The sequence below is a fragment of the Chroicocephalus ridibundus genome, chromosome 4 (assembly GCF_963924245.1).
Source record: "Chroicocephalus ridibundus chromosome 4, bChrRid1.1, whole genome shotgun sequence".
Taxonomy (NCBI): Eukaryota; Metazoa; Chordata; class Aves; order Charadriiformes; family Laridae; genus Chroicocephalus; species Chroicocephalus ridibundus.
The window spans coordinates 2,428,938-2,456,118 of NC_086287.1; the positions used below are offsets into that span (position 1 = coordinate 2,428,938).

Sequence of the window (27,181 nt, forward strand, 5' to 3'; positions counted from 1 at the left end):
TCCCCGGTGCTTCCGCTGGGGGGACGGGACCCCCATCCGTGTTGCCCCGGGATCCCCCCCCACCACCACCACCCAGGAAGCTTCCCCCCAGCACCTGGAGACCCCCCCCGTATCCACAGACGGGAACCCTCCGAGGGTCCCCAGCACCTCGGACCCCAACAGGTCCCCAGACAGGAACTCCCCCCAGGTCCCCAGCACCTGGGACCCCCCCAGCTATTGACAGATGGGAACCCCCAGCCGAGGGTCTCCAGCACTTCGGACCCCCCCAGGTCCCCAGCAGGTGGGAACCCCCCGAGGGTCCCCAGCACCTGGGACCCCCCAGGTCCCCACAGACGGGAACATTCCCCCCAGCACCTGGGACCCCCCCACAGTCCCACAGATGGGAACCCCCCAGTTCCCCAGCACCTGGGACCCCCCAGGTCCTCACAGACGGGAACATTCCCCCCAGCACCTGGGACCCCCCCACAGTCCCACAGATGGGAACATCCCCCCCCCCCAGCACCCGGGACCCCCCAGGTCCCCAGTGAGCAGGAACCCCCCGAGGGTCCCCAGCACCTGGGACCCCCCAGTTCCCCAGTGAGCAGGAACCCCCCGAGGGTTCTCAGCATCTCGGACCCCCCCAGGTCCCCACAGACTGGAACACCCTCCCCAGTACCTGGGACCCCCCCAAGTTCCCAGTGGGCAGGAACGCCCCAAGGGTTCCCAGCACCTGGGACCCCCCCCCCCACAACCCCACAGATGGGAACCCCCCAAGGGTCCCCAGCACGCAGGAACCCCCCCTAAGTCCCCACAGACGGGACCCCCCTCTCCCCCCCAGCATCTGGGACACCCAGGTCCCCACAGACGGGAACACCCCCCCCCAGCACCCAGGACTCCTCAGGTCCCCATCAGGCAGGAACCCCACGAGGGTCCCCAGCTTGTGGGACCCCCCCCACGTCCCCACAGACAGGAAACCCCCGAGGGTTCCCAGCACATGAGACCCCTCCAAGTCCCCAGAAACAGGAACCTCCCGAGGGTCTTCAGCATCTGGGATCCCCCAGGTCCCCACAGACGGGACACCCCCCCCACCCAAGTACCCAGAGACGGGAACCCCCTGAGGGTCCCCAGCGCCTGGGAGCAACCCCCAGGGCCCCACAGATGGGAACCTCCCAGGTCTCCAGCACATCGGACCCCCCACAGGTCCCCACAGATAGGAACCCCCCGAGGCTCCCCAGTACCTGGCATCCCCCCCCCCCGCCCTCCCCGCAACCCCTCACCCTGGCACTGCTCCGGGTCCCTTGGCCGTGTCCCCGTGGGTGCCAGCCCACCCCGACCCCCTGCCTCGGCCCAGGAACCCTCACCCCCACCCCGGGAGGGGGGCACCCACTCCCGCCCCAAACTGGACCCAGGCACAGTCTGCAGACATCCATGTATATATATATATATGTATATGTATATGTACATACCTCCGGGGCCCCCCGGCCCCCCCACTGCCACCGAGGGACGAGGCCTGGGGGTCCCTGCAGCCCCCAAAGGCGGAGGTGCCTTTAAACAGAGGTCAGCCGCGTCCCATGGGGACCCCCCGGGTCCGTCCTTCCCCTCCCCGTGGGGTCAACGTACACCACCGAAGAGGAGGAGGGCGGGGGTCCCTGGGGTGGGGGTCCTGGGGATAGGGGTGTCCCTGGGGTGGGGGTCCCCCAGACCAGGATCGCTGGGCTGAGGTTGGAGCCTGGCGGGAGGGGATCCCGGGGGTAGGAGAATCCCTGGATCAATTCCGCCCGTGCGGGGGCTGTCCCCACGTTAGCCGGGGGGTGTCCCTGGCACGGGGGTGCCACCCCGCCACCAGCCGGTCCCCAGGCAGGGCTGTGCCCGAGTTGGGGTGTCCCGGTGCGGGATGGTACCCACGCCGGGCTGTCCCCGTGCGAGGCCGTGCCCGGCGGTGATGCCGGTGGGGTGTCCCTGTCCCCGCGTTGGGGTGTCCCTGTCCCCGCGGGGGGGTGTCCGCCGTCCCCGGCGCTACTTGTCCGTGAGGGAGAGGCGCAGGATGCGCTGCAGCTCCTCATCCTCCTCCCGCCGCCGCCGCTCCCGCTCCTCCTGCTCCCGCTCCGAGAGCGCCATGGCCAGCCGCAGCTGCTCCGCGAAGCTGCCGTAGCCGGAGGGGACCGGGGGGGTCCCGCCGCCCGCCCCGGGGGGGCTGTCGGCTACGGGGGGGTCGGCGCTGGGGCCGGCCTGCAGCAGCATGCTCTCCTGCAGGGCCCTGCGGGGACAGAGGGGCTGGCCACGCCCCCTTCGCGGAGGCCACGCCCACCCGGGGGACACACCCAGTGCCACACCCATCTGCTGGCCACACCCACACCCGCCGATAGCCCCGCCTGTTATGGCCACACCCTTGGGGGGAGTGGGAAGCTCCTCCCCATAGGGTCCCTCCCCTCCAGGCCACACCCACTGGGCTCCTCCCTTATAGGCCACACCCCCAGGGCCACACCCCTCCGGGCCACACCCACTTCAGGCTACACCCCCAGGGCACTTCCATTATAGGCCACACCCCATGGTCCCGCCCTTCCGGGCCACACCCTCACGGCCCCTCCCTTATAGGCCACACCCCCCGGCCCCCACCCCTCCAGGCCACACCCCCCATGGCTCCACCCTCCAGGCCACACACCCAGGACCCCTCCCCTCCTGGCCCCTCCTGGCCTCACCCCTACGGCCCCACCCCTCTACCCCACCCCAGGGCTCCTCCCCTGCAGGCCACACCCCCCACGGCCACACCCCCTCCAGGCCACACCCCCTCTGCCCCACCCAGACACCTTTACGGCCCCTCCCCTCCCGCCTTGACCCCACCCCCGGTCCGTGTGGGCGGGGCATCCTTAGACCCCGCCCCCCCACCACCCTCGGTGGGCGGGGCCTCACCGCTCCAGCTGCAGCTCCTCGTCGTACGGGGGGGGCTCCGCACCCGGGCGGGTGTTGGTGAGCGCCTCCCACACCGTCACCTGGGGGGGGGGAGTCCGAATGGGGGGCTGAGGGGCGGGGCCTGCGCCCAAGGGGGCGTGGCCAAGGCGGAGGGGGCGTGACCTTGCCCCCTGAAAGGGGCGGGGCCATCCCGGGTGGGGGTGTGTGTGTGTGTGTGTGTGTGTGTGTGTGTGTGTGTGGGGGGGGTGTCGCGGTCCCCACCTGGTCGGTCTCGGTGCCGGCGTCCAGCAGGCTCTGCTGGATGGCGAACTGCAGCAGGTCGTCGTCCTCGTCCCGCAGGGGCTCGCTGCGCCCCGCGCCCAGCACCGTGTACCCCGCCGGCACCTCGAACACCCCCGCCTCCACCTCGCACGGGAAGGGCCAACCTGCCGACACACACAACCCCCCCCCCCAAACCCCGCCCCAGCCCCCCAAAACCCCGGCCCACGGGGGCGCCGTCAGCACCCCGCGGTGGCCCACGGCACCCCGTGGCGTCCCGCAGCACCCCGCGGCGGCCCTCGGCACCCTGCACCCACAGTACCCCGTGGCACCCCACGGCATCCCAGGGTATCCCGTGGCGCCCCAGGGCATCCCACGGCACCCCATGGCACCTCACGGCACCCCCACAGCTTCCCACGGCATCCCATGGAACCCCATGGCGTCCCACAGCACCCTGTGCCCACGGCACCCCGCAGCATTCCTAGGCACCCCACGGCATCCCACAGCATCCCGCAGCATCTCACAGGACCCTGCAGCATCCCATGGAACCCCACGGCACCCCACAGCATCCCACAGAACCCCGTGGCACCCCACGGCATCCCACACCATCCCATGGCACCCTGCTGGTGTCCTACAGCATCCCATGGAACCCCATGGCACCCCACAGCACCCCATGGCACCCCGCTGGTGTCCCACAGCATCCCATGGCATTCCACGGCATCCCGTGGCACCCCACAGCATCCCACGGCACCCTGCAGTGTCCCGCGGCACCCCAGCATCCCACAACACCCCACACCCACAGCGCCCCGCAGCATCCAGTGGCACCCCATGGCATCCCACATCACCCCACGGCATCCCACAGCATCCCACAGCACCCCATGTCATCCCACAGCACTCTGCGGTGTCCCATGGCACCCCAGCATCCCACAGCACCCCACGGCACCCCACAGCATCCCGGCGCACCCTGTGGCATCCCAGAGCGCCCCATGGTATCCCACAGAGCCCCACGGCACCCCACAGCACCCCGTGATGTCCCACAGCATCCCGTGGCACCCCACGGCACCCCACAGCATCCAGTGGCACCCCACAGCATCCCAGGGCACCCTGTGGTGTCCCACGGCACCCCACAGCACCCTGTGGTGTCCCGCGGCACCCCAGCATCCCACAGCACCCCATACCCGCAGCCCCCCGTGGCGTCCCACAGCCCCCCATGGCGTCCCACGGCACCCCACAGCACCCCACACCCATGGGTGCCTCGCACCCCCGAGCACCCCACACCGCCCTACCCCCCCACCCCGTGGCCACGCTACCCTGTGTCCCCCAGAGGTCCCCGACACCCCCCGGCCCTGGCACCCCACAGCACCCACCACCCCATACCCAGGGACACCCCCCGCCAAGCACCCAGCACCCACAGACACCCGGGATGGCCCCTACCCCCCGGACCCCCCTCAAGCCCCAGGGCACCCCACAGCAGCCCCCCCAGCCTCACCTCTGGCGCTGGGGGGTTGGGTGCCGGGGGGGTGGGCGCCGGGGGGCTGGGTGGGGGCGCAGACCCGCACGGAGCCCAGCGGCTGGTCGCAGCCGCAGAGGTTGCTGAATGTGATGCGGGCGTTGAGCACGTGGAAGAGGGGGATCTCTGGGGGGTACAGGGGTCAGTGGCCCCGCCCCCGCATAGGCCACGCCCCCCCCATCACCACCACGCCCTGCCACGCCCCGCCACGCCCCGCCCTCACCGATCTTGACGGGGAAGCCGGGGGGCAGCTTGAGGGTGATGAAGTCCCGCAGCTTGGCGAAGTGGGCGTTGGAGATGGCCATGAGGTCGATGATGGGCGTCACCTGCTCCGCCAGCGACAGCGGGTGCTGCTCGCACAGCCACAGCGTGGCCTTGAACCTGCCCGGGCACCGCCGTGGGCACGGGGACCCCCACAGCCACAGGGCCACCCGCACCCCGCACCACCCCCCGGGGGGGGGGGGTCCGGCACCCAGCGCCACGTCCCCTGGGACCCCGTCACCACCCCAATAGGGTCCTGACACCCAATGCCACGTCCCCTGGCACCCCATCACCACCCCCGTGGGTCCCAAAACCCAGTGGCCCATCCCCTAGGACCCTGTCACCACCCCCATGGGTTCTGACACCCAGTGCCACGTCCCCTGGGACCCTGCACCACACCATGGGGTCCTGACACCCAGTGCCACGTCCCCTGGGACCCCGTCACCACCCCAATGGGGTCCTGATACCCAGTGCCACGTCCCCTGGGACCCCATCACCTCCCCAATGGGGTCCTGATACCCAGTGCCACGTCCCCTCGGACCCCGTCACCTCCCCAATGGGGTCCTGACACCCAGTGCCACGTCCCCTGGGACCCCGTCACCACCCCCATGGGGTCCTGACACCCAGTGCCACGTCCCCTGGGACCCCGTCACCACCCCAATGGGGTCCTGACACCGAGTACCACGTCCCCTGGGACCCCATCACCACCCCCGTGGGTCCCAAAGCCCAGTGGCCCATCCCCTGGGACCCCTGTCACCATCCCCATGGGGTCCTGACACCCAGTGCCACGTCCCCTGGGACCCCATCACCTCCCCAATGGGGTCCTGACACCCAGTGCCACGTCCCCTGGGACCCTGTCACCACCCCCATGGGTCCCAACACCGAGTGCCACATCCCCTGGGTCCCTGTCACCATCCCCATGGAGTCTCGACACCCAGTGCCACGTTCCCTGGGACCCCGTCACCACCCCAATGGAGTCCTGATACCCAGTGCCACGTCCCCTCGGACCCCGTCACCTCCCCAATGGGGTCCTGACACCCAGTGCCACATTCCGTGGGACCCCGTCACCACCCCCATGGGTCCCAACACCGAGTGCCACATCCCCTGGTTCCCTGTCACCATCCCCATGGGGTCCTGACACCCAGTGCCACGTCCCCTGGGTCCCTGTCACCATCCCCATGGAGTCTCGACACCCAGTGCCACGTTCCCTGGGACCCCGTCACCACCCCAATGGAGTCCTGATACCCAGTGCCATGTCCCCCGGGACCCCGTCACCACCCCTGTGGGTCCCAAAACCCAGTGTCCCATCCCCTAGGACCCTGTCACCACCCCCATGAGTTCTGACTCCCAGTGCCACGTCCCCTGGGACCCCGTCACCACCCCCGTGGGTCCCAAAGCCCAGTGGCCCATCCCCTGGGACCCCTGTCACCATCGCCATGGGGTCCTGACACCCAGTGCCACGTCCCCCGGGACTCCGTCACCACCCCCGTGGGTCCCAAAACCCAGTGTCCCATCCCCTCAGACCCCATCACCACCCCCATGGGGTCCTGACACCCAGTGCCACGTCCCCTGGGACCCTGCACCACACCATGGGGTCCTGACACCCAGTGCCACGTCCCCTGGAACTCTGTCACCACCCCCATGAGTTCTGACACCCAGTGCCACGTCCCCTCGGACCCTGCACCACACCATGGGGTCCTGACACCCAGTACCACATCCCCTGGGACCCCGTCACTTCCCCAATGGGGTCCTGACACCCAGTGCCACGTCCCCTGGGACCCCGTCACCACCCCCGTGGGTCCCAAAACCCAGTGGCCCATCCCCTAGGACCCTGTCACCACCCCCATGAGTTCTGACACCCAGTGCCACGTCCCCTGGGACCCCGTCACCACCCCCATGGGTCCCAACACCGAGTGCCACATCCCCTGGGTCCCTGTCACCATCCCCATGGGGTCCTGACACCCAGTGCCACGTCCCCTGGGACCCTGCACCACACCATGGGGTCCTGACACCCAGTGCCACGTCCCCTGGGACCCCATCACCTCCCCAATGGGGTCCTGACACCCAGTGCCACGTCCCCTGGGTCCCTGTCACCACCCCTGCGGGTCCCAACAGTGTCACATCTCCTGGGACCCCGTCACCATCTCCATGGGTTCCACCACCCAGTGCCACGTCCCCTAGGACCCTGTCACCACTCTGCATTGGTCCTGACACCCAGTGCCACATCCCCAGGACTGTGTCACCACACCCCAACAGGTCCCCCGCCACCCCAGTGCCACATCCCAGGCACCGGGTCACCACCTCCGTGGGTCCTCACACCCCGGGGGACCACGTCACCATCCCCGGGTGTCCCGCCACCCTAGTGCCGTGTCACCGCCCTCCGTGGCTTCCCCGCCATCCCGGTGCCACGTCCCTGTGACCACCGTGTCACCCCCCGGCGGGGGTGGCCTCACCTCTGCACCTTGCTGGACATCTCGATGGGGCGCCCGATGTTGCGGGTCTCCAGGTCGAAGTGGGGGTCGAAGTATTCCTCGGGGGTGATGGCCGTGGGGTTGGTGGGGCTGGCAGCCTGCAGCACGGGCGCCTGCGGTGGCACCGGGGCACCGCTCAGCCCTGTCCCCGGGGGACCCCCAGCCCCCCTCCCGGGTGACAGCCACCCCCCCCCGCCCGCGGCCCCGGTCCCCCCACCACTCACCCCGTTGTGGGTGCCGTGCTGCTGGGCGATGCCCAGGAAGGAGTGGAAGGGGGTCTTGGAGCCTGGGCGGGGAGAGAGCGGGGGGGGTCAGGGGTGCAGCTGTCACCGGTCACACCACGCACGGGGTGCGACGCCCGACGGGTGACACCTTGCACCCACGGCGACCCAGGCCTGAGGGGTGACACCTCCCACCCGTGGTGTCCCACACCTAGCACGTGTCACGTCCAGCACCCACCGCGTCCCAGGCCTGACGGGGGACATCTCACACCCACGGTGTCCCACACACCTGACTCGTGTCACACCCAGCACCCACGGTGTCCCACACCCAGTGGGTCACACCCCACACGTTGCCTTACACCTGATGGGTGACACGACATCCCGCACCCACGGTGTTCCATGGCTGACAGGTGACACCCAGCACCCACAGTGTCCCACGCCTGATAGGTGACACCCCATATGCTGTCCCCACCTGACAGGTGACACCCTGCACCCACGGTGACCCACGCCTGACAGGTGACATCTCCCACCCATGGTGTCCCACACCTGATACATGTCACACCCAGCACCCATGGTGTCCCCACGCTTGACATATGTCACACCCAGCACCCACGGTGTCCCAGGCCTGGCAGGTGACACCTCCCACCCACGGTGTCCCACACCTGACACATGTCCCACCCCGCACCCATGGTGTCCCAGGCCTGACAAGTGACACCCAGCACCCACGGTGTCCCCACGCAGGTCACACCCAGCACTCACAGTGTCCCACATCTGTTGGGTGACACCCCGCATGGTGTCCCACACCCAATGGGTCACACCCCGCATGTTGTCCTACACCTGATGGGTGACATGACACCCCGCACCCATGGTGTTCCATGCCTGATGGGTGACACCCTGCACCCACGGTGTCCCGCACCTGACATGTCACACCCAGCATCTATGGTGTCCCATGGCTGACAGGTGACACCTCCCACCCATGGTGTCCCACACCTTACATATGTCACGCCCTGCACCCACGGTGTCCCCACGCTTGACACATGTCACACCCAGCACCCGCACTGTCCCACATCTGGTGGGTGACATCCCGCATGGTGTCCCACACCCAATGGGTCACACCCCACATGGTGTCCTACACCTGATGGGTGACACCCTGCACCCATGGCATCCCACACCTGACCTGTCCCACCCAGCACCACAGTGTCCCACACCTGACATATGTCACACCCAGCACCCATGGCGTCCCATGTCTGGTGGGTGACATCCTGCACCCACGGTGTCCCACACCTGGCACATGTCACATCCAGCACCCATGGTGTCCCCATGCTTGACATATGTCACACCAGCACCCACGGTGTCCCACGCCTGACAGGTGACACCCAGCACCCATGGTGTCCTGCACCTGACACGTGTCCCACCCAGCAGCCCCGGTGTCCCATGCCTGACAGGTGACACCCAGCACCCCCGGTGTCCCACGCCTGACAGGTGACACCCAGCACCCCCGGTGTCCCACGTCTGAGAGAAGACACCTCCGACCCACAGTGTCCCACACCTGACACACATCCCACCCAGCACCCACGGTGTCCCACGCCTGACAGGTGACACCCCACACGCTGTCCCCACCTGACAGGTGACACCCAGCACCCCCGGTGTCCCACGCCTGACAGGTGACACCCCACACGCTGTCCCCACCTGACAGGTGACACCCAGCACCCCCGGTGTCCCACGCCTGACAGGTGACACCCCACACACTGTCCCCACCTGACAGGTGACACCCAGCACCCCTGGTGTCCCACGCCTGACAGGTGACACCCCACACGCTGTCCCACGCCTGACAGGTGACACCCCACGCACCGTCGTCCCCCCCCGCCCCGTTGTGGTCACACCTGACACCCAACGTGTCACCCAAGTCCTGACACACCTCCCACCCACGAAGGGGGCGGGCCTTGCACTAGGGGGCGGGGCTTGCACTCGCCCGGGGGGGGGGGTGGGGGGGGGTGGGGGGGTTGGGGGGCCACGTCCCCGCTGCGAGGGGGGGCTCCCCGATCGGCCGGCGGGGCTGTCACCTTTGCTGCGTGACTTGTCCTGGTCGGAGAGATGCTCCGTCCTCGTCTTGGTCACCAGCTCCACGTTGCTGGCGCTGTACACCTGCCGCGGGGACACCATCAGCCCCGCCGGCCACCTGGGGGGGGGTGAGGGGGGGGGGTTGTCCCCCCCCCTTTGTCACCCCCTGGCTTTGTCCCCCCTTTCCCCGTTGCCCACCTTGGCCTCGTAGCCGCTGACCACCTCCATCTTCTCCGAGCGCCAGCCCCAGATCCCCGACTTGTTCCTGGGGAGGGGGAAGGTGTCACCTCACCCACCCCCCCCCCCCCGCCCCCCCGAACACGGTGACACGCCGCTCGCCCCCTCGCACGTGCGTTTCCTTCCCCCTTCGCGCGCCGTTTCCCCCCCACCCCAGCGCGAGCCCTCGCGCGGCCCCTTCCCGCAAGGTGCTGTGTCCCGTCCCCCCGTCCCCGACCCCAACGCCATGGGACCACCACACGCCACCCCTCCCGGGGTGACAGCCCCACCGCTCGAAGGCGATGTTCCTGGTGTCGAGGTGCGTGGAGACGATGGGGGACGTCAGGCGCCCGGCCACGTGCTCCTCGGAGGGCTGCATGGCCGCCAGCAGCAGGTCGGGCTCGTGCAGGGCCAGGGCCAGCGTCTCCGTGTAGACCACCTGCTTGTCGTGGTCCACCTCCATCACCACCGCCCCCTCCTCTGCGCCACGGGGACACGCGTCAGCGACCGCCCCCGGCCAACCCCGCCACCCACATCCAACCCCGGGGGCTGGGGACCGCACTGTCCCCGGGGCTGGGGACCCTCTGCCACCGCCACACCCCCCCCTGCCCCGGGGTCACCGCGTCTCGGGGGCATCTGGGGACCTTGGGGAGGGTCTCGGTGGGGAACTGTGGGGAACTAGGGGTGGGGAACCCCCGGTGTCCCCAAGGTTTCCCCAGTCTCCCCAGTCCTCCCAGTCCCCTGTGCCCCCGGCCTCCCCTAGTGCTCCCAGTGCCCCCAGTCTCCCCAGTCCTCCCAGTCCCCCACGCCCCCCGGCCTCCCCTACTGCTCCCAGTGCCCCCAGTGCCCCGAGTCTCCCCAGTCCCCCCCCGCCCCCCGGCCTCCCCTAGTGCTCCCAGTGCCCCCAGTCTCCCCAGTCCTCCCAGTCTCCCACGCCCCCCGGCCTCCCCTACTGCTCCCAGTGCCCCCAGTCTCCCCAGTCCTCCCAGTCCCCCACGCCCCCCGGCCTTCCCTACTGCTCCCAGTGGCCCCAGTCTCCCCAGTCCTCCCAGTCCCCCATGCCCCCCGGCCTCCCCTAGTGCTCCCGGTGTCCCCCATGCCCCCCGGCCTCCCCTAGCGCTCCCAGTGCCCCCAGTCTCCCCAGTCCTCCCAGTCCCCCCCACGCCCCCCGGCCTCCCCTAGTGCTCCCAGTGCCCCCAGTCTCCCCAGTCCTCCCAGTCCCCCCACGCCCCCCGGCCTCCCCTACTGCTCCCAGTGCCCCCAGTCTCCCCAGTCCTCCCAGTCCCCCACGCCCCCCGGCCTCCCCTAGTGCTCCCAGTGCCCCCAGTCTCCCCAGTCCTCCCAGTCCCCCACGCCCCCCGGCCTTCCCTACTGCTCCCAGTGGCCCCAGTCTCCCCAGTCCTCCCAGTCCCCCATGCCCCCCGGCCTCACCTAGTGCTCCCAGTGCCCCCAGTCTCCCCAGTCCTCCCAGTCCCCTACGCCCCCAGCCTCCCCCAGTGTCCCCAGTCCCCTGTGCCCCCAGTCCCCTAGTGGCCCCGGTCCCTGCAGGGGACTGGGGGGTCCCTTCATGGGGCTGAGGTCCTTGGGGTGGGTGAGGGGGGGGCTGAGGTGGTCCCCAGCGCCGCTGCAAGGTGTCCCCAAGGGGGTCCCCGGAGGGGATTTGGGGTCCTTTATGGGGGGAGAACCTACAGTGGAAGGGGGTCTGGGGAGGGGGGGGGGGTGTGGATCGCCGGGGTCACCGGCGGGTCCCGGCGGGTGTGTGTGTGTGTGGGGGGGGTGTCCCCCCGGGGGAGCCGACCTTCCCCCTTGAAGATGTAGCTGCGGCGGCCGCGCTGCCACGTCATGTGCTCGAAGCCCAGCAGCGTGGTGTCCACCCGCAGGCTCTCGCCCCGCTTCCAGACGCGGTAGACATCGCTGGGGCACACCTTGGAGACCAGCGGCACTGCGGGCACGCCGGGCACCTCAGCGGCACCGCACACGGCACTGGCATGGCGCGGGGGGGGGGGGGGGGGATGGAGGAGGGGGGGATGGGGGTGGGTGGGAGGGGGGCACGACACAGCCCTGCAGCCCCCTTCCCCCCCGGCCCCGCTCACCCCAACTGGTGAACTCCCACTTCATCTCCACGTAGAAGTCGGCTGCCTGGAGGAGACAAGGTGGGGAAGGCGGGGTGGGGGGGTCACGGAGCGGCCACGGGACGCGATGGCGGGGGGGTCCCTGCTGGGGTCACCGGGGAGATGGGGTGTTTTGGGGACAGCGATCCCTCCTGGGGGTCCTGGGGTGGGGATCGTGTGTGCGTTGGGGGGACACGCCTGGGAGAGCGGTGTCAGGGAAGGGTCCTATGGGAAGGAGTGGGGTTGTGGAGGAGATGGGGGGTCCTGGGGAGATTTGGGGGGGGGGGGGGTGGTCCGAGGGCTCCCCTCTTCCCCCCCGCCCCCTCCCCAGCCCCCCAACCCTGGGGGGTGCCCCGGCGGGGCAGGGCCCGTACCCGTCGCAGTTTGCTGAGCAGCTCGGGGATGCCGGCGAGCCGCCGCGTCGCCCGCTGGTAGTCGCGGTACTGGAGCACCAGTTGCACCATCTCGGGGTCCCCCGTGCTCACCGCCTCCTGCAGCACTGGGACACGGGGACACCCGTCACCCCCAAGCGCCCCGTGACCGGTGCCACCCCCTTCCCCCCCCTCCCCCAGCCCCCTGCCCGCATACCCGTCCAGCCGTTGGCGTTCTCCCGGCCCACGTTGGCGTTGTGCCGCAGCAGCACCCGCACCGACTCCAGGTGGCCCAGGGACACGGCCAACTCCAGCGGGGTCCGGCCGCGGGGGTCCGTCAGCTCCACGTCGTGCTGGGAGGAGGGCGGGGGGGGGGGGGTGTGTGTGACACAGGCAGAGGTCACCGCCACCAGCCCGGGATGGCCCAGGCACACCCCCCCCCCCCCCCCCAGTGTCCCCTGTTCCCCATCCCCTGTCCCCTTGTCCTGCTCCCGTCCCCTGCGCCGGTTCCCGGCCCCCCCAGGGTGCCTGTCCCCCACCCCGTGCACCCACACGCTCCCAAGGCCCGCTGGCCCCTGGCCCCCGCTGGCCCCTGGCCCCGAAGCCCCAATCCCTCCAGCCCCCAAGTCCCCCTTCCCCCCACTCACGTTGTCCCAGTGTCCCCAGACCCGTTATACCCCCAGTCCCCTAATACCTCTCTACCCTGTCCCAGTGCCCCCAGTCGTCCCAGTGCCCCCAGTCGTCCCAGTGCCCCCGGTCTCCCAGTGCCCCTCTGTCTCCACTGCTCCCAGTCCATTATGATCCCAGTACTCCTGTCCCAGTGCCACCAGTCCCCCCTCCAGTGCTCCCAGTGCCCTCAATTTCCCCGTCCCCGCCTCTCCCAGTACCCCAGTCCCCCTGTACCTCCAGTGATCCTATCCCAGTGCTCCCAGTTGCTTCCAGTCCCCTAGTATCTCGGTTCCCCCAGTCTCCCCCAGTGCTTCCAGTGCCCCCAGTTTCCCCTAGTGCTCCCATTCCCCCCAAGTGCCCCCAGTCCCCTGTGCCCCCAGTCTCCCCTAGTGCTCCCAGTGCTCCCAGTCCTCCCAGTGCTCTCAGCGCCCCCAGTTTCCCCAGTGCCCACAGCCCTCCCAGTCTCCCCTAGTGCCCCCAGTCCTCCCAGTCCCCTGTGACCCCAGCCTCCCCTAGAGCTCCCAGTGGCTCTAGCCTCCCCAGTCCCACCCAGTGCTCCCAGTCCCGCCCAGTGCTCCCAGTCCCCTAGTGTCCCCAGTCACCCATGCCCCCAAGCCTCCCCTAGAGCTCCCAGTGTCCCCAGTCCTCCCAGTCCCCTATGCCCCCAGCATCCTCTAGTACTCCTGTACCCCCCATCTCCCCAGTCCTCCCAGTGCCCCAAGTCCCCTGTGCCCCCAGCCTCTTCTAGCACTCCCAGTGTCCCCAGTTCCCCCCAGTCCTCCCAGTCCACCATGCCACCAGCCTCTCCTAGCACTCCCAATGCTCCCAGTCTCCCCGGTCCTCCCTGTGCACCCAGTCCTACCAGTGCTCCCAGTCTCCCCAGTCCTCCCAGTGCACCCAGTCCTACCAGTGCTCCCAGTCCTCCCAGTGCCCCGAGTCTCCTGTGCCCCCAGCCTCTTCTAGCACTCCCAATGCCCCCAGTCCCCCCGAGTCCTCCCAGTGCCCCCAGCCCCTCACAGTCTCCCCAATCCTCCCAGTGCCCCCAGTCCCTCCCAGTCCCCCTCAGTCTCCCCAGTCCTCCCAGTGCCCCCAGTCCTCCCAGTGCCCCCAGTCCCTCTCAGTCTCCCCAGTCCTCCCAGTGCCCCCCGACCCTCCCAGTCCCCCTGTCTCCCCAGTCCTCCCAGTGCCCCCAGTCTCCCCAGTCCTCCCAGTCTCCCCAGTCCTCCCAGTGCCCCCAGTCCCCCCCAGTCTCCCCCAGTCTCCCCAGTCCTCCCAGTGCCCCCAGCACTCCCACTCCCCTGCCCCCGAGCCCCACGTCCCCCATTCCCCCCCTCCCCACAACCACCACCACTCCCGGTTCCCCTGATCCCCGCATCCCCCATCCCAGTTCCCCCCCCCCCCCATCTCCCGGTGCTCGACACCCCCCCGCTCTCCCCCTCCCTCTCCGTGTGTCCCCCCCCCCCCGCGCCTCCGCTGCCCGGCGGCGGGTGCCGGTGGTGCCGGTGGTGCCGGTGGCGGCGGCGCGCACCGTTCCGGAGCGCAGGGCGCTGTCCAGCGCCTGGTGCCGGTTGTGCCAGACGAGGCGGTGGAGCGGGAAGGTGTCGGCGGGCCGGGCCATCCCGCCACCATGTCCCCGGGGCCGCGCGGGGCAGCGGGCGGGCGGGCGGACGGGCCGCAGCGCCGGGCCTGCCCCGCAATGGCTGCGCGCGGGGGCGGCGGCGGCGGCGGCGGCGCAGCGCGGCGGCGCGGGGCGGGGCCGGCACCGGGCACCGGACACGGCGGGGCACCGGACCCGGAACCGGCACCGGACACGGCGGGGCAACAGCACCCGGAACCGGGCACGGCGGAACGGGCACCGGTACCCGGAACCGTCACCAGGCACGGAGGACGGGGCACCGGACCCAGAGCCGTCAACGGGCACCGGGCACGGTGGGGTACCAGCACCCAGAACCGGCACTGGGCACGGCGGGGCACCGGACCCAGGATGGGCACCGGGCACAGCGGACGGGGCACCGGACCCGGAACCGGCAACAGGCACCGGGCACAGGGGACGGGGCACTGGACCCGGAACCGGACCTAGGCATGGTCACAGGGCACGGTGGGGCACCGGCACTGGGCACAGCAGATGGGGCACCGGAGCCAGAACCAACAACAGGCACCGGGCACGGTGGGGTACCGGCACCCAGTACCGGCACTCAGCACGGCAGGGCACCAGACCCAGGATGGGCACCGGGCACTGGACCCGGAACCAGACCCAGGCACGGTCACAGGGCACGGTGGGGCACCGGCACCGGGCACAGCGGATGGGGCACCGGACCCAGAACCAGCAACGGGCGCCAGGCACGGTGGGGTACCGGCACCCAGTACCGGCACTCGGCACGGCAGGGCACCAGACCCAGGATGGGCACCGGGCACTGGGCACGGGGCACTGGACCCAGAACCGGACCCAGGCATGGTCACAGGGCATGGTGGGGCACTGGCACCGGGCACAGCGGATGGGGCACCAGACCTGGAACGGGCACGGGTACCAGTACTAGGCACAATGGGGCACCGGCACCCGGAACCGGGCACAGGCACTGGGCACAGCAAGGCACTGGACCCAGAACAGGCACCGGGCACCAGCACCCAGAACTGGGTACTGGCACCGGGCATGGTGGGGGACTGGCACCCGGAATTGGGCACAGCAGGTTGCCAACACCCAGCACCGGGCACAGTGGGGTACCGGCCCTTGGACCCGGCACAGCAAGGCACCAGACTCGGCACTGGGCAGGGCACCGGCACCCAGAACCAGCACTGGGCATGGGCACTGGCACCGGGCACAGCAGGGCACTGGACCCTGCTACCGGCACCAGTCCCCATCCCCCCCCGGGGCACCCTGCACTGGAGACCAGAAGTACCAGCGGCCCCGAGCAGGGCACCACGGGCACCGGGTCTGCCCCTGCTGGGGACCTGTTATCCCTCACCTGCCCCGGTACCGGGGCTGCCCCCTCCACAGTGTCTCCTCCTGCGTACCCCCGTGGGGGCACCAGGACTCCCTTCCCCTTGCACACCAGCCCTGGGCTGGCTCCCATCCCGTCTCCCATCCCATCCCATCCCAATCCCTGCTCCCCATTCCCCAACCCATCATGCCCATCCCATCCCATCCCAATCCCTGCTCCCCATTCCCCAACCCATCATGCCCATCCCATCCCATCCCATCCCATCTCACTCCCATCCCCATCCCACCCCCAGTACTCCCAGGGGATGCAGGGTCCCAGGTCCCCACCCGCCCTGTGCCGGGGTGGCTGTTTTGCCCCGTCACCCTCTCATCAAGCACCAGGGAGTCCCCCGGATGTGCCACAAGAAGGGTGCTGCCCCGCAGCAAGGGGACAGACACGGTCACCCACGGGGACCGGGCAGCAATGAAAACCCAACCCCCTGCCACCCCACCCCCACCGCACCCACCCGGGACCCCCATCCTGCAGGACATGAGGACAACTCCCACCCGCACCCCGCAACAAGGTGGAGGCGGATGGTGTTTTCCTAGATTTTTATTATAAAAACTCTTTTTCTTTTTTTTTTTTTTTTTTTTTGGCATTCTCACGTCTCTGCTCATTAAAATCTCATTCACCAGCGGCCCCGGCCCTGCCCGGTGCCACCCCCCGCCCGCCCCTGCAGCAGAGCGACCAGAGACCAATATTTACAGATGCTGCCAGGGAGTGGGGCGGGCAGGGGGTGGGGGACACCCTGCCCCTGCGCCCACCAGCTGGGGACGGGGGCTGGCGTCACATGAGGCTGATTTGAGGGGGGTCCCACCTGCTCCTCCCTCCTCCTCGGCCATCCCCTGCCCCCCCAGCTGAGCACTGCCACCCCACAGCTCGAGGTGGGGGGAGGCAGGGGGCTGGCAGGAGGGGTAGGGGCACAGCCGGAGGACGGGGGAGGAGGACACAGGGGACCCATGGCACAGTATTTACAGGGGGTCCCCCCCCAGGCACACACACACACACACACACACACACACACTCAGACACACATCAAGGACTTGGCACCCACACGACAGGCACAGCCGAGCCGGGACACGGCGGCTACCAGGGAGGTGGGCAAAGGCTACGGGTGAGACGAGCTGGCCGGTTCCCTGCCCGGCTGGAGCTGGGCACCCACTTGCCCCATTTTGGCACACACAGCGGTGGCGAAGCAGGCGGGCACACAGAGGGGGGGGCGTGGGGGCTGCCTTCATCTTAGCCGGAGAGTTCGTAGAGGAGTTGGGGGGACACGGGGGGAGGACCCTGGGGAGAGGTGCTGAGCTACACCGCGTGCCCAGCGCCAGCTCCGTGCTGGAGGCTGGGAGGGGACGGCAACGCTGCAGCCGTGCCCGCTCCGCAGCCGGCGGGTGAGACTGACACCAGGCGTCCTCCTGGCCCCGGGACGTAGGGGGGGTGACAACGACGAAGAGGAGCAGGGGCACGCAGGAACCCAACCCAATAAATTAGAGGCGGGGTGGGAAGGGGGGTGGGGGGGGGGGAAAGGAGGGGGCGCGAGCGCGCGGGCAGCGGGTCAGAGCCCGTTGGCGGAGCGCTGGATGAACGGCACTTTGCTGAGCTCCACCACGGGTGAGCGGGGCTTGTTCTGCATGCGCGGCACCCGCTGCAGCAGCTGCTGGGCCTGGCGCTGGGCGTCCCGCAGCTCCTTCCGCCACTGCACCAGCTCGGGGTCGCTCTGTGCAGGCCAGGGCACGGGGTCAGGATGGGGCTCCCCAGGGTGCCAGGGCAGGGTACAGGGTGGCCAGGGGGGACCCCGGGGTGCCACGGCTCTGGGGTTCCCCCTAACTTTTAGTATTCATGCCCCAGGATGGCTAAATGTGCAGGGCTAGTGGCTAGCAGTTGGCAGGAGAAGGTGGTTGGTGCCCAGCCGGGGATAGCTAGTGATACCCCGGAGGTGGCTAGCACCCAGCAGAGGGGATGGCTAGCAGCTAGCAGGAGGTGACTAGAGCCCAGCAAAGTTGCTCTCCCAGCAGGAGCAACTGGCACCCAGGGGAGATGGCCAGCAGGGGTAGGAGGAGGCTAGCGCCTGGCAGGGGTGGCCAGTGACCCCAGGGAAGGGTGGTCAGCCCCAGCGGGTGACCCGGGGCACACTCACATCGCACTGCAGCACGAACTGCTTGCCGCCGCGGATGCGGAGCAGGATGCACTTGCGCTCCTTCACCTGCGTCTCCTCCACTGAGTCGATCTCCTCCATGGTGAGCAGGGACTGCTGGGGGGACAGGCTCAGCCCGGCCCTCGCCCCCAGACCTCTGTGCCCCCCCTCCAGACCTCCCCTACCTGCCCCCCTACCCCTCGCAGCACCATGTCTGCTTGTGCACATCCCTCGCCTCCCGTGTCCAGCACACCCTGATGCCTGCCAGTGCCAGGGTGCGCCCGCTGGCCCCGCACTGCCCTGTGTGTGTCCCCCCCCTCGCCCGCCTTACCGGCGACTCGCCCTCCCCGCGCCACTCCAGGCGGTTGGGGAAGAGGTAGAAGTAGCGGCGTTGCCACTGCGTCAGGAAGGGGTTGCCCAGCTTGGCCATGTACCCGTGCATGATGCAGTCCTTGCCCATGGCGTACTCTGTGCGTGCCGCGCCGGGGAGAGGCAGGGTCAGCCCGGGGCGGGGGGCCAGGCAGAGCTGAGGGGGTGGCAGGGGTTGGGGGGGATGACACCCGGCCCCACTCACCCTCCTCGTGGCCCAGCTGCTTGTTCTTGGCCTTTTTGCGAGCCTCCAGCTTGTCGGTGTCAGCGTTGACGGCTTCGAAGACGGTCTCCGTCACCTCCTGCTGCCACCGCTCCGAGATGGTGAGGGGGAAGTTGCGGTAGAGCTCCTGGTCGCTCTCCAGTAGCTGGCAGGCAGGGAGGCATCGGCGGGTCAGGGGGCTGCTGCCACCTTAGCCCTGCCACGCTCATCCCCTCTGTAACCCCCCCCCAGCTACCTTGATGCCCTTCGTGTCCTCCTCATCGAAGGAGCCGATGTCGAAGGCGTCGGCCGCATTCACCTCGCCGCGGGGTGGGATCAGGGGGGGCGGGTACTGCAGGCAGGAAAGGAGTTTTAGAGCAGTGGCTGCCAGTGCTCCCGTGCCCCTTCCCGGGCATTGTGCCCCTCACCTTCTGCAGGAAAACCATCTGCCAGTCCAGGCCCTTGAAGAAAGGCTCCTCCTTCACCTCCTGAGCCCTGGGGAGCGAGGGGAGTGAGCACTGCAGGCGCCAAGCTGCTGCACCAGCACACCCTCCTTCCCTGCCTGCCTTCTGCTCCAGCCCCGGTGCCCGCCGTGCCCACCAGGACTCAGCCCCGGTGCCCGCCGTGCCCATCGTGACTCACCCCCGCCCCATGCAGCCCAGCCGCCGGTTGACATCTCGCTGCAGCAGCCCCTCGAGCAGGGAGCGCAGCTCGGGGGAGAAGGAGTCCGGCAGTTCGACGGCCTGCGGGAGAGGACATGGTCATTCACACCGTGAGCACGCAAGCCCCCCTGCAGACCCCCACCAGTGCATGGCAGGGGCGGGCACAGCAGCAGAGGGGTGCTCATGCCCTCTCCACACCTGCCTCAGCCCTCCTGGGCACAGGGGGTAAGGGCCGGGGTGCCCCAACTCACCATGGTGAGGGTCATACGGTCGATCTCGTGCTTGTCCTTCGTCTTGTGCTGCCGAAAGGGGCTGTGCCTGCGGCCGTGAGGGGAGAGGAGAACTCAGTGGTGCCCACCCGTGCCCACCTGCGCCCACCCGTGTCCACAGGCTCACCCCCGGAGCAGCTTGAAGAGCATGCAGCCCAGCGAGAACCAGTCAGCGCTGCTGTCGTACGCCACTCCTTTCTGCAGCACCTCCGGAGCCATGTACCCATGGGTGCCCCTGCAGGGGCACAGAGCGGGGTCAGGGGCTGTGCCAGGCAGGCGGGCAGGGCAGGCAGAGGCGCAGGCACACTCACACACTGGCATGGGGCTTCTTTTTGGAGAAGTCGCAAGCCAGGCCCAGGTCTGAGATGCGGACGTGCCCAAACTCGTCCAGGAGGATGTTTGCCGGCTGCCAAGACACCGTGCCACCCTTGAGCCCAAGGGTTGCCCACGGGCACAAGGTGGGCAGCGAGGCTGGGGGTGCCCACACCGGTCAGAGTGGGGTGCTCTGTGAGATTTGGGGGTGTCTGTGGGACTGCGAAGTGACGGTGGAGTCTGTGAGTGCCCCCCCCAGGTCTCAGGATGCCTGCGGGGTCCTAAGGGTGCCCATGGAGTCTGGGGGGGTTCCTGAAGGGTCAGAGGTGCCCATGGGAACTGGGGGTGCCCTCTGGGCTTGGGGAGTGCCCACAGTGTCTGAGGGCTCCTGCAGGGTCTGTGGGCACCTGTGACACCTGTGGGTGCCCACAGGGTCCTGGGGGGATGCTCTACAGGGCCCAGGGATGCCAATGGGGACTCTCGACACCTGCAGGGTCTGAGGATGCCCGTGGGGGTGTGGGTGCTCGGGATGCCTGCAGGGTGCCTGTGGGGTCGGTCACCTTGAGGTCACGGTACACCACAAAGCGGCTGTGCATGTGCTCCAGGCCCAGGATGATCTCAGCCGCGTAGAACCTCATCTCCGCCTCCGAGAAGACGCCGTGCTGGGACAGGTGATAATGCAGGTCTCCCCCTGCGGTGACAAGGACCAGTTGTCACCCTAGCACTGTCCTCTGCAGCCCTTCGAGCCTGTGGCTCAGGCCAGCCATGGCCCTGGGGCCAGGGATCAGCCACTGGGTCCCTTGGGACTCACCGTTCATGAGGTCGAGGATGAAGCTGAGCTTGTCGGGTGTGTGGAAGGCGTACGACATGCACACGATGAAGGGGCAGTCCTGGCAGGAGAGACGGGGTCACACAGCGCCAGCGGTGGCCCGGGAACACCCTCCCTCACCGTCCCTCTCCCCTCGCTCGTGCCACCGCCTGCAGCCGGGCTGCCAGCCCTGCCCGATGCCTGTGTCCCCTCACCCCAGTGCTGACAAGGGACAGCATGATGCGCTCGTTGAGGGCCAGGGTCTCGCCCTGCTTCATCTTGATGCGTTTCTTGTCCAAACACTTCATGGCGTACCTGGGGGCAAAGAGTCCCTGCAGGGTCTTGCTGCTGCCCGTGGCCTCGATGCCACAGCCCGCCTCTGCCCATGGCCACGGTCCCACGTCCCTCCAGTGCCACCGCCGTGCCGCCACAGCCCTGCCCTGCCCACGGTCCCTCCAACCACAGCCACACCGTCGCATCCCTCCACTGCCAGCACCCACAGCCACATCACCGTATCCGGCTACCACCCACGGCCGTGACGTCCCCGTATCCCCCAGAGACCCGTAGCCATGGCAATCCTTCTGCAACCCCCTAAACATCTGTCGTCACGGCAACACCACTGCAGCTGCCCTCGGGACCACCACCACGGCCCCAGTGCCCCGCCACGTCACAGGCGGATCCCTCTGACCCCCCGTGACCAAGCAACCCCTGTTACATTTTTCCCGTATCTGCTTTCCGGCAGCCGTAGACCTCCCCGAAACCGCCGCGGCCGATGATTCGGTGAACGCTGAAGTCGTTCATGGTGAGCTGGAAGGGGGTGAGAAGGAGGCAGGGGTGAACCTGGACGTCTGGGTGCCACAGCACCTGCCCTGCACCAAGAGCTGTGTGTGTCCGTGCTGGTGGGGGGCCCCCCCCCCCACCCTGCCTCAGTTTCCCCAGGTGAGGAACACGGTGGATGCTCCACATGTCCCTGTGAGCATGGTCAGGTGTGGGAGAGCCACCTGTGAGTGAGTGAAAGCCCCCGGGGGTGTGCGAGGGTGCCCGCACCAGCCCTAGTGAGCCCTGGGGCAGCAGCCTTGTCACTGTGCCCACATTTCCCCTCCCTGGAAGTGCCCGGGGTGCCCCGAGGCGCAGGGGTCCCTGCTCACATGGATGTTCAGCTCCACGTTCTTCCACTGGCAGAACCGCGTGAACTTGTCACTGCAACGAAGCACAGAGAGGGCAAGAGTGGAGCCCCTGGAGAGACCCCCCGCAAGACCCATCTCAGGGCAGAAGGGCCCCTTGGACTTGTCCGGAGACAGGCAGCACCCCCCGGAACCCCCGTCTGGGAACAGAGGGACCCTGGGCCAGACCTGGGGATGAGAAGAGCCCCCTGAGTCCCTGGTCTGGAGACAGACACCACATGAGCTCCTATCTAAGAAGGGACCCCTGGCCCCTCTCTGGGCCAGGAGACCCTGGTCCCCAGTGGGATGGGACACCCCGATTCGCGTGGGACTATCCCCCATCTCACCTCTCAATGAATTTCTGGAAGATGCCCCCACGCAGGTTCTGGCAGATCTCCTCAATGTAGGGCTGGGGGGACACAGGACTCAGTGCTGGGTCTCCAGGGCCACCCAGGTCACCCGCACCCCTCAGGTCCGATCACTACGTGAGGTCTCCTCCACCCCTGGGATCTCACATATCCCCATGCTGGCACCTTGCCACTGACAGGCCCCTGGCTTCTGCCACCCAGGGCCACCTGTGTCTCTGGGGACCCCAACGTCACCATCCCGTGGACCACACTGTCACCCTAGGTCACCTCTATATCCAGGGTCCCAATCACCACCTTCTGATGAGCCCCCCCGTCTTAACTCCAGCCCCCAGCCCCATGAGGACCCCCAGCAATCCCCCTCACTTCCAACCTGCCGGGGAGCCCCTCACCATCCCTTGGGGTCCCTCTACCTTCTGGGACACTCCACCACCTCCAGGGGCCTCTCTCACCAGCCCCTCATAAGGATTAACCCTCCAAGTACCAGGGGTGGCAGGGACCCCCTCTCTGTCCCGGGTAATGCCCACCTGGAAGAGGTCTGGGGGCACCTGCTTCTTGCTCAGGCGGCTCTGGACATGCTCTGTGGCACTCTTGGAGAAGGGCTGTGAGGCAAGATGTGACTGTGTTACCCTAGGCAGAAGGGACAGGGGCACAGGGACAAGGCCTGCACAGCAACGGCACTCACGTGGGAGCAGGCCAGCAGCTCCTTCATGATGTAATGGTCAAAGATGTGGCGGCTCTTGGCAGCTCGCTCCTCCTCTGAGTCCAGCTTCTCGTACTTCTTGATCTGGCAAGGGCACAGCTCCCGTGGCACAGGGGCACGCAGCCCCCAGGCCTGCACCAACACTGGGCACAGCCCTCACCCCACACAGGGCTGGGCTGCCCCTGGGACCTGGTACACCAGGAACATCCGTGTCCACATCCCGTGGACACCCCATGGTTATCACGTCCCCATGGGACCCAGAGCATCACCTCCTGGCCCCCCGGGCACTGTCTCCCTTGAGTAATCCGCATGCTTTTGGTAACACGTCTGTGTGCATTGTAGGTACCAAATCCCACCCTCAACCCTCCTCATGACCACGGGGATCCATCCAGGTGGATCCCCCCATCTCACCTCCTCATAAAACTCCATCAGGGGTTTGGCCTCCTCTGCCTGGTTAAAGGCGAAGTCCCGGAAGAGCAGGTACCCTGGCAGGGACAGAGCCATGGTGTGAGAGCTGCCTGCCCCAGGGCAGCAGTGTGTGCCCCAGAGCCCGGGCCAAGGGGGACAGGGATGTCCCCTGGGCCTGCCTGTCCCCACGGCCACTCCCATGCCAGGCTCGGGGAAGTGCCAAGCTGGAGACTGGCCAGGGTTTGGCAGTGAGGCAAGGACACGGGGAGGAGCAGTGCCACAGGGCACGGGTGCGGTGAGGTAGTGAGAAGATCGGTGCAGTGGGGCAGCTATGGGGCAGGGGCACAGGCGGGCACTGTGGAACAGGCTGCCGTGGGGCGGACGTGCCCGGAAACCACTAGAGCCGGCAGGAGGAAGTGAGAGGCGCTTCCTGCCCCGGACGGTTAGCGCCGACACTTGGGGAAGTGACGGGGCGGGGGACATAGGGTGGGGGACGTGGCGCAGGGGGTTGTGTCACGCAGCCCCCAGGCACCTCTGCCCAGCCCAGGCCCACAGCCCCCTTGCTTCCCCCAGGCCATGCCAAGGGCAGAGGGGAATGGCCACAGCCACTACCACCGTCACCGCTGCCACCAATCCAGCCCCCAAGCCCTCCCACGCTGGTTCCGTGTTTGTGGGCGCTCTTCCACGTGACCTCCCTTGTGTCCCCTGTGTTACCCGCAGCCCCTGTGTCCCCATCTCACCGATCTTCTGCGTGAAGATCTTGTCGAACGTCACCTCTCCCCGGTCCTCCAGGTACTTCTGCATGACGCTGCGGATGCTGGGGAGACACCAGAGGGGCTCAGCACCCCGCCTGCCCCCGTGCCCCCTGGCAGACACCCCCAGTGTCCCCCATGCCTGCCCTGTACCCACCGTGCCTCTCCTCTCCTGCTCCTCCTGTGTCCCCAAGCCCTGTTGGCATGCGTGCCCTCCCATCTTGTGTGTCCCCCTGCCAACTGTGACATGTTGCTGGGCCCCAGTGAGGGTCAGGCACAGTGTGCCCCACACGCTAGGGTTCAAGGGAGGTTGGGGAGGAGGCTACCCCCCAAAAATTCCTCCCCGCTGCACAGCGTGCTGTGCGGTGCGTGTGTGTGTTTGTGCAAAGGGAAGTTGTGGAGCGGGTTGTGTGGGCAGGAGGGGGTGTGCACGCGAGAGCAGCAACGGCGCGGGGGCGGCGGGGAGCAACACAACGCGGCATGTGTGTGTGCACAGGGCTGTCAGGGTGACCAGCTGAGCCCCTGCGTGCGTGCTGATGTACTCCACGTGTGCACGTGCGGCCACATAGAACCACAGAATGGTTTGGGTTGGAAGGGACCTTAAAGATCACCCAGTGCCACCCCCTGCCCTGGGCAGGGACACCTCCCACCAGCCCAGGTTGCTCCAAGCCCCGTCCAACCTGGCCTTGAACCCCTCCAGGGATGGGGCAGCCACAGCTTCTCTGGGCAACCTGGGCCAGGGGCTCACCGCCCTCACAGCCAAGAATTTCTTCCTCAGATCTCATCCAAATCTCCCCTCTTTCAGCTTAAAACCCTTCCCCTTCGTCCCATGGCTCCCCTCCCTGATCCAGAGTCCCTCCCCAGCTTTCCTGGAGCCCCTTTAGGGACTGGAAGGGGCTACAGGTGTGTGCATGTGTAACCACACGTGTGCGTGTGCATGCAGCACCCCCAGCCCCCAGCACACACGTGTGTGTACACACACACACACACACACACACACACACACACACACGGCTGCGGGGGTTGCAGGTGTGCCGGGATGGCGTGTTGCTGCGCACCGGGGACAGGCAGGGCTGGGTGTGACTGTGTACCGGAGAGGGAGTGCCCGTGTGCCGCGCAGGTGAACCGGGGCCGGGGGAGGGGGGGGTGCCCAGCTTGGCCGCATCAGCCGGGGCCGGACCGCGACCGGGCAGCGGCGGGAGGGTTCCGCGGCGGCGGGGCCTCACCTGGGCTCGGGCAGGAGGATCCTCTTGCTGGCGCGGGCGGCGGGCGCAGCGCGGCTCTTCTCCATGGCCATCAGGTAGCTCACGTCCGCCAGCACCGCCTCCAGGTCCGCCATCTTGAGCCGAGCCCCGCCGCCGGCTACCGCCGGCCCCACCGCCCGCCGGCCCGGACCCGACCCGCCGCCGGACCCGGAACCGGAACCGGGACCCGGAACCGGAACCGGGGGCGGACCCGGAACGGTCGGCGGCGGGGACAGGCCGGGCCCGGCCCGGTGTGTGTGTGTGGGCCCAAGCGGCGGCGCGGCCTCAGCGGCGGGGGGCCATGGCGGGGGGAGAGGGGAGGGGAGGGCCTGAGGGGAGCGCGTGCCTGTGCGCGTGTCCCCGCGCGTGTCCCTGCGTGACAGGCGGCGCTGGGGGCGGGGCCTGCGCGCGCCCCTCCCATCGCTCCGCCCACCGGCGCGCGGCCGGACAGCGTGGGGGGGGGGGAGTGTGTGACAGTGTGTGTGTGTGTGTGACAGTGTGTGTGTGTGTGTGTGTGTGACACCATGTGTGTGTGTGACAGTGTGTGTGTGTGTGTGACACCATGTGTGTGTGTGACAGTGTGTGTGTGTGTGTGACAGTGTGTGTGTGTGTGTGTGTGTGACACCATGTGTGTGTGTGACAGTGTGTGTGTGTGTGTGTGACACCATGTGTGTGTGTGACAGTGTGTGTGTGTGTGTGTGTGTGTGACACCATGTGTGTGTGTGACAGTGTGTGTGTGTGTGTGTGTGTGACACCATGTGTGTGTGTGACAGTGTGTGTGTGTGTGTGTGTGTGACAGTGTGTGCGTGTGTGTGTGACAGTGTGTGTGTGACACCGTGTGTGTGTGTGTGTGTGTGTGTGACACCGTGTGTGTGTGACACCGTGTGTGTGTGTGACAGTGTGTGTGTGTGTGACAGTGTGTTTGTGTGTGTGACTGTGTGTGTGTGTGTGTGTGTGTGACACCGTGTGTGTGTGTGTGACAGTGTGTGTGTGTGTGACTGTGTGTGTGTGTGACACCGTGTGTGTGACACCGTGTGTGTGTGTGTGACAGTGTGTGTGACACTGTGTGCGTGTGTGTGTGAGAGAGACGTGTGTGTGTGTGTGTGTGTGTGACAGTGTGTGTGTGTGACACCGGGTGTGTGTGTGTGTGACACCGGGTGTGTGTGTGAGAGACACCGTGTGTGTGACACCATGTGCGTGTGTGAGAGACACCGTGTGTGTGTGTGACACTGTGTGTGTGTGTGACACCGGCGGTTGTGTGACACCGTGTGTGTGACACCATGTGTGTGACACTGTGTGTGTGTGTGAGAGACACCGTGTGTGTGACACCGTGTCTGTGTGTGTGTGACACCGTGTGTGTGTGTGAGAGAGACTGTGTGTGTGTGTGTGACACCAGGTGTGTGACACCAGGTGTGTGTGAGACACCGTGTGTGTGTCACTGTGTGTGTGTGACACCGTGTGTGCGTGTGACACCAGGGGTATGTGTGTGTGACACTGTGTGTGTGTGAGACACCGTGTGCGTGTGTGACACCGGGGTGTGTGTGTGTGACTGTGTGTGTGAGACACCGGGGGGGTGTGTGACACTGTGTGGGGGTGTGTGACACCGGGGGTTGTGTGACACCGGCCGTGTGTGTGACAGCACGAGTATGTGACACCACAGGTGTGGGACACTGGGTGTGGGACACCCTGGGCGTGGGACACTGGGTGTGTGAGTGACACCGGGTGTGTGTGACAGCGGATGTGGGAGACGAGGCGTGGGTGACACCGTGGGTGG

The 27,181-nt window shown here is 68.0% G+C and overlaps 2 protein-coding genes across 6 annotated transcripts; both read right to left on the reverse strand.

Moving 5' to 3' along the window:
* Positions 1–1,412: 1,412 nt before the first annotated feature.
* ANKRD13D (ankyrin repeat domain 13D) lies at positions 1,413–14,751 on the reverse strand. Of its 4 annotated transcripts, none has more exons than XM_063333696.1 (15): positions 14,567–14,751; positions 12,587–12,722; positions 12,373–12,497; positions 11,981–12,026; positions 11,686–11,829; positions 10,178–10,367; positions 9,870–9,936; positions 9,674–9,755; positions 7,614–7,675; positions 7,372–7,487; positions 4,881–5,038; positions 4,637–4,783; positions 3,151–3,314; positions 2,890–2,969; positions 1,413–2,266 (listed from the first exon to the last, which is right to left on the reverse strand). In XM_063333696.1, exons 1-15 carry the CDS (start codon positions 14,654–14,656, stop codon positions 1,996–1,998), a joined length of 1,878 nt encoding a protein of 625 aa, XP_063189766.1. In that variant the 5' UTR covers positions 14,657–14,751; the 3' UTR covers positions 1,413–1,995. The 4 variants fall into 4 exon arrangements, 3 of the variants coding, with proteins under 3 accessions (XP_063189766.1, XP_063189767.1, XP_063189765.1); XM_063333697.1 differs by having other exon boundaries at positions 1,413–2,236; positions 7,372–7,502; XM_063333695.1 differs by having other exon boundaries at positions 7,372–7,502.
* Positions 14,752–17,522: 2,771 nt separating this feature from the next.
* GRK2 (G protein-coupled receptor kinase 2) lies at positions 17,523–25,795 on the reverse strand. 2 transcript variants are annotated; one of them, XM_063333243.1, is made up of 21 exons: positions 25,390–25,795; positions 24,152–24,228; positions 23,415–23,488; positions 22,986–23,087; positions 22,828–22,902; positions 22,283–22,344; positions 21,921–21,972; positions 21,488–21,579; positions 20,988–21,087; positions 20,776–20,854; positions 20,525–20,655; positions 19,964–20,058; positions 19,780–19,887; positions 19,635–19,701; positions 19,364–19,464; positions 19,150–19,216; positions 18,978–19,073; positions 18,725–18,887; positions 18,482–18,618; positions 18,154–18,264; positions 17,523–17,733 (listed from the first exon to the last, which is right to left on the reverse strand). In XM_063333243.1, exons 1-21 carry the CDS (start codon positions 25,500–25,502, stop codon positions 17,572–17,574), a joined length of 2,064 nt encoding a protein of 687 aa, XP_063189313.1. In that variant the 5' UTR covers positions 25,503–25,795; the 3' UTR covers positions 17,523–17,571. The 2 variants fall into 2 exon arrangements, with proteins under 2 accessions (XP_063189313.1, XP_063189312.1); XM_063333242.1 differs by having other exon boundaries at positions 18,154–18,267; positions 25,390–25,794.
* Positions 25,796–27,181: the final 1,386 nt, after the last annotated feature.

What these genes read in the sequence shown, in the direction of transcription:
- ANKRD13D (XM_063333695.1), bottom strand. Translation starts at nt 14,656, where the DNA reads ATGGCCCGGCCCGCCGACACCTTCCCGCTCCACCGCCTCGTCTGGCAC. An exon ending in GTGGGAGTTCACCAGTTGGG is followed by an intron (nt 11,830 to 11,980) that starts GTGAGCGGGGCC and finishes GCGTGCCCGCAG; the next exon opens with TGCCGCTGGTCTCCAAGGTG. An exon ending in CGGCTTCCCCGTCAAGATCG is followed by an intron (nt 4,784 to 4,880) that starts GTGAGGGCGGGG and finishes TGTACCCCCCAG; the next exon opens with AGATCCCCCTCTTCCACGTG.
- GRK2 (XM_063333242.1), bottom strand. Translation starts at nt 25,502, where the DNA reads ATGGCGGACCTGGAGGCGGTGCTGGCGGACGTGAGCTACCTGATGGCC. An exon ending in TGGTGTACCGTGACCTCAAG is followed by an intron (nt 20,059 to 20,524) that starts GTGACCGACCCC and finishes GTGTCTTGGCAG; the next exon opens with CCGGCAAACATCCTCCTGGA. An exon ending in AGATGGTTTTCCTGCAGAAG is followed by an intron (nt 19,074 to 19,149) that starts GTGAGGGGCACA and finishes TCCTGCCTGCAG; the next exon opens with TACCCGCCCCCCCTGATCCC.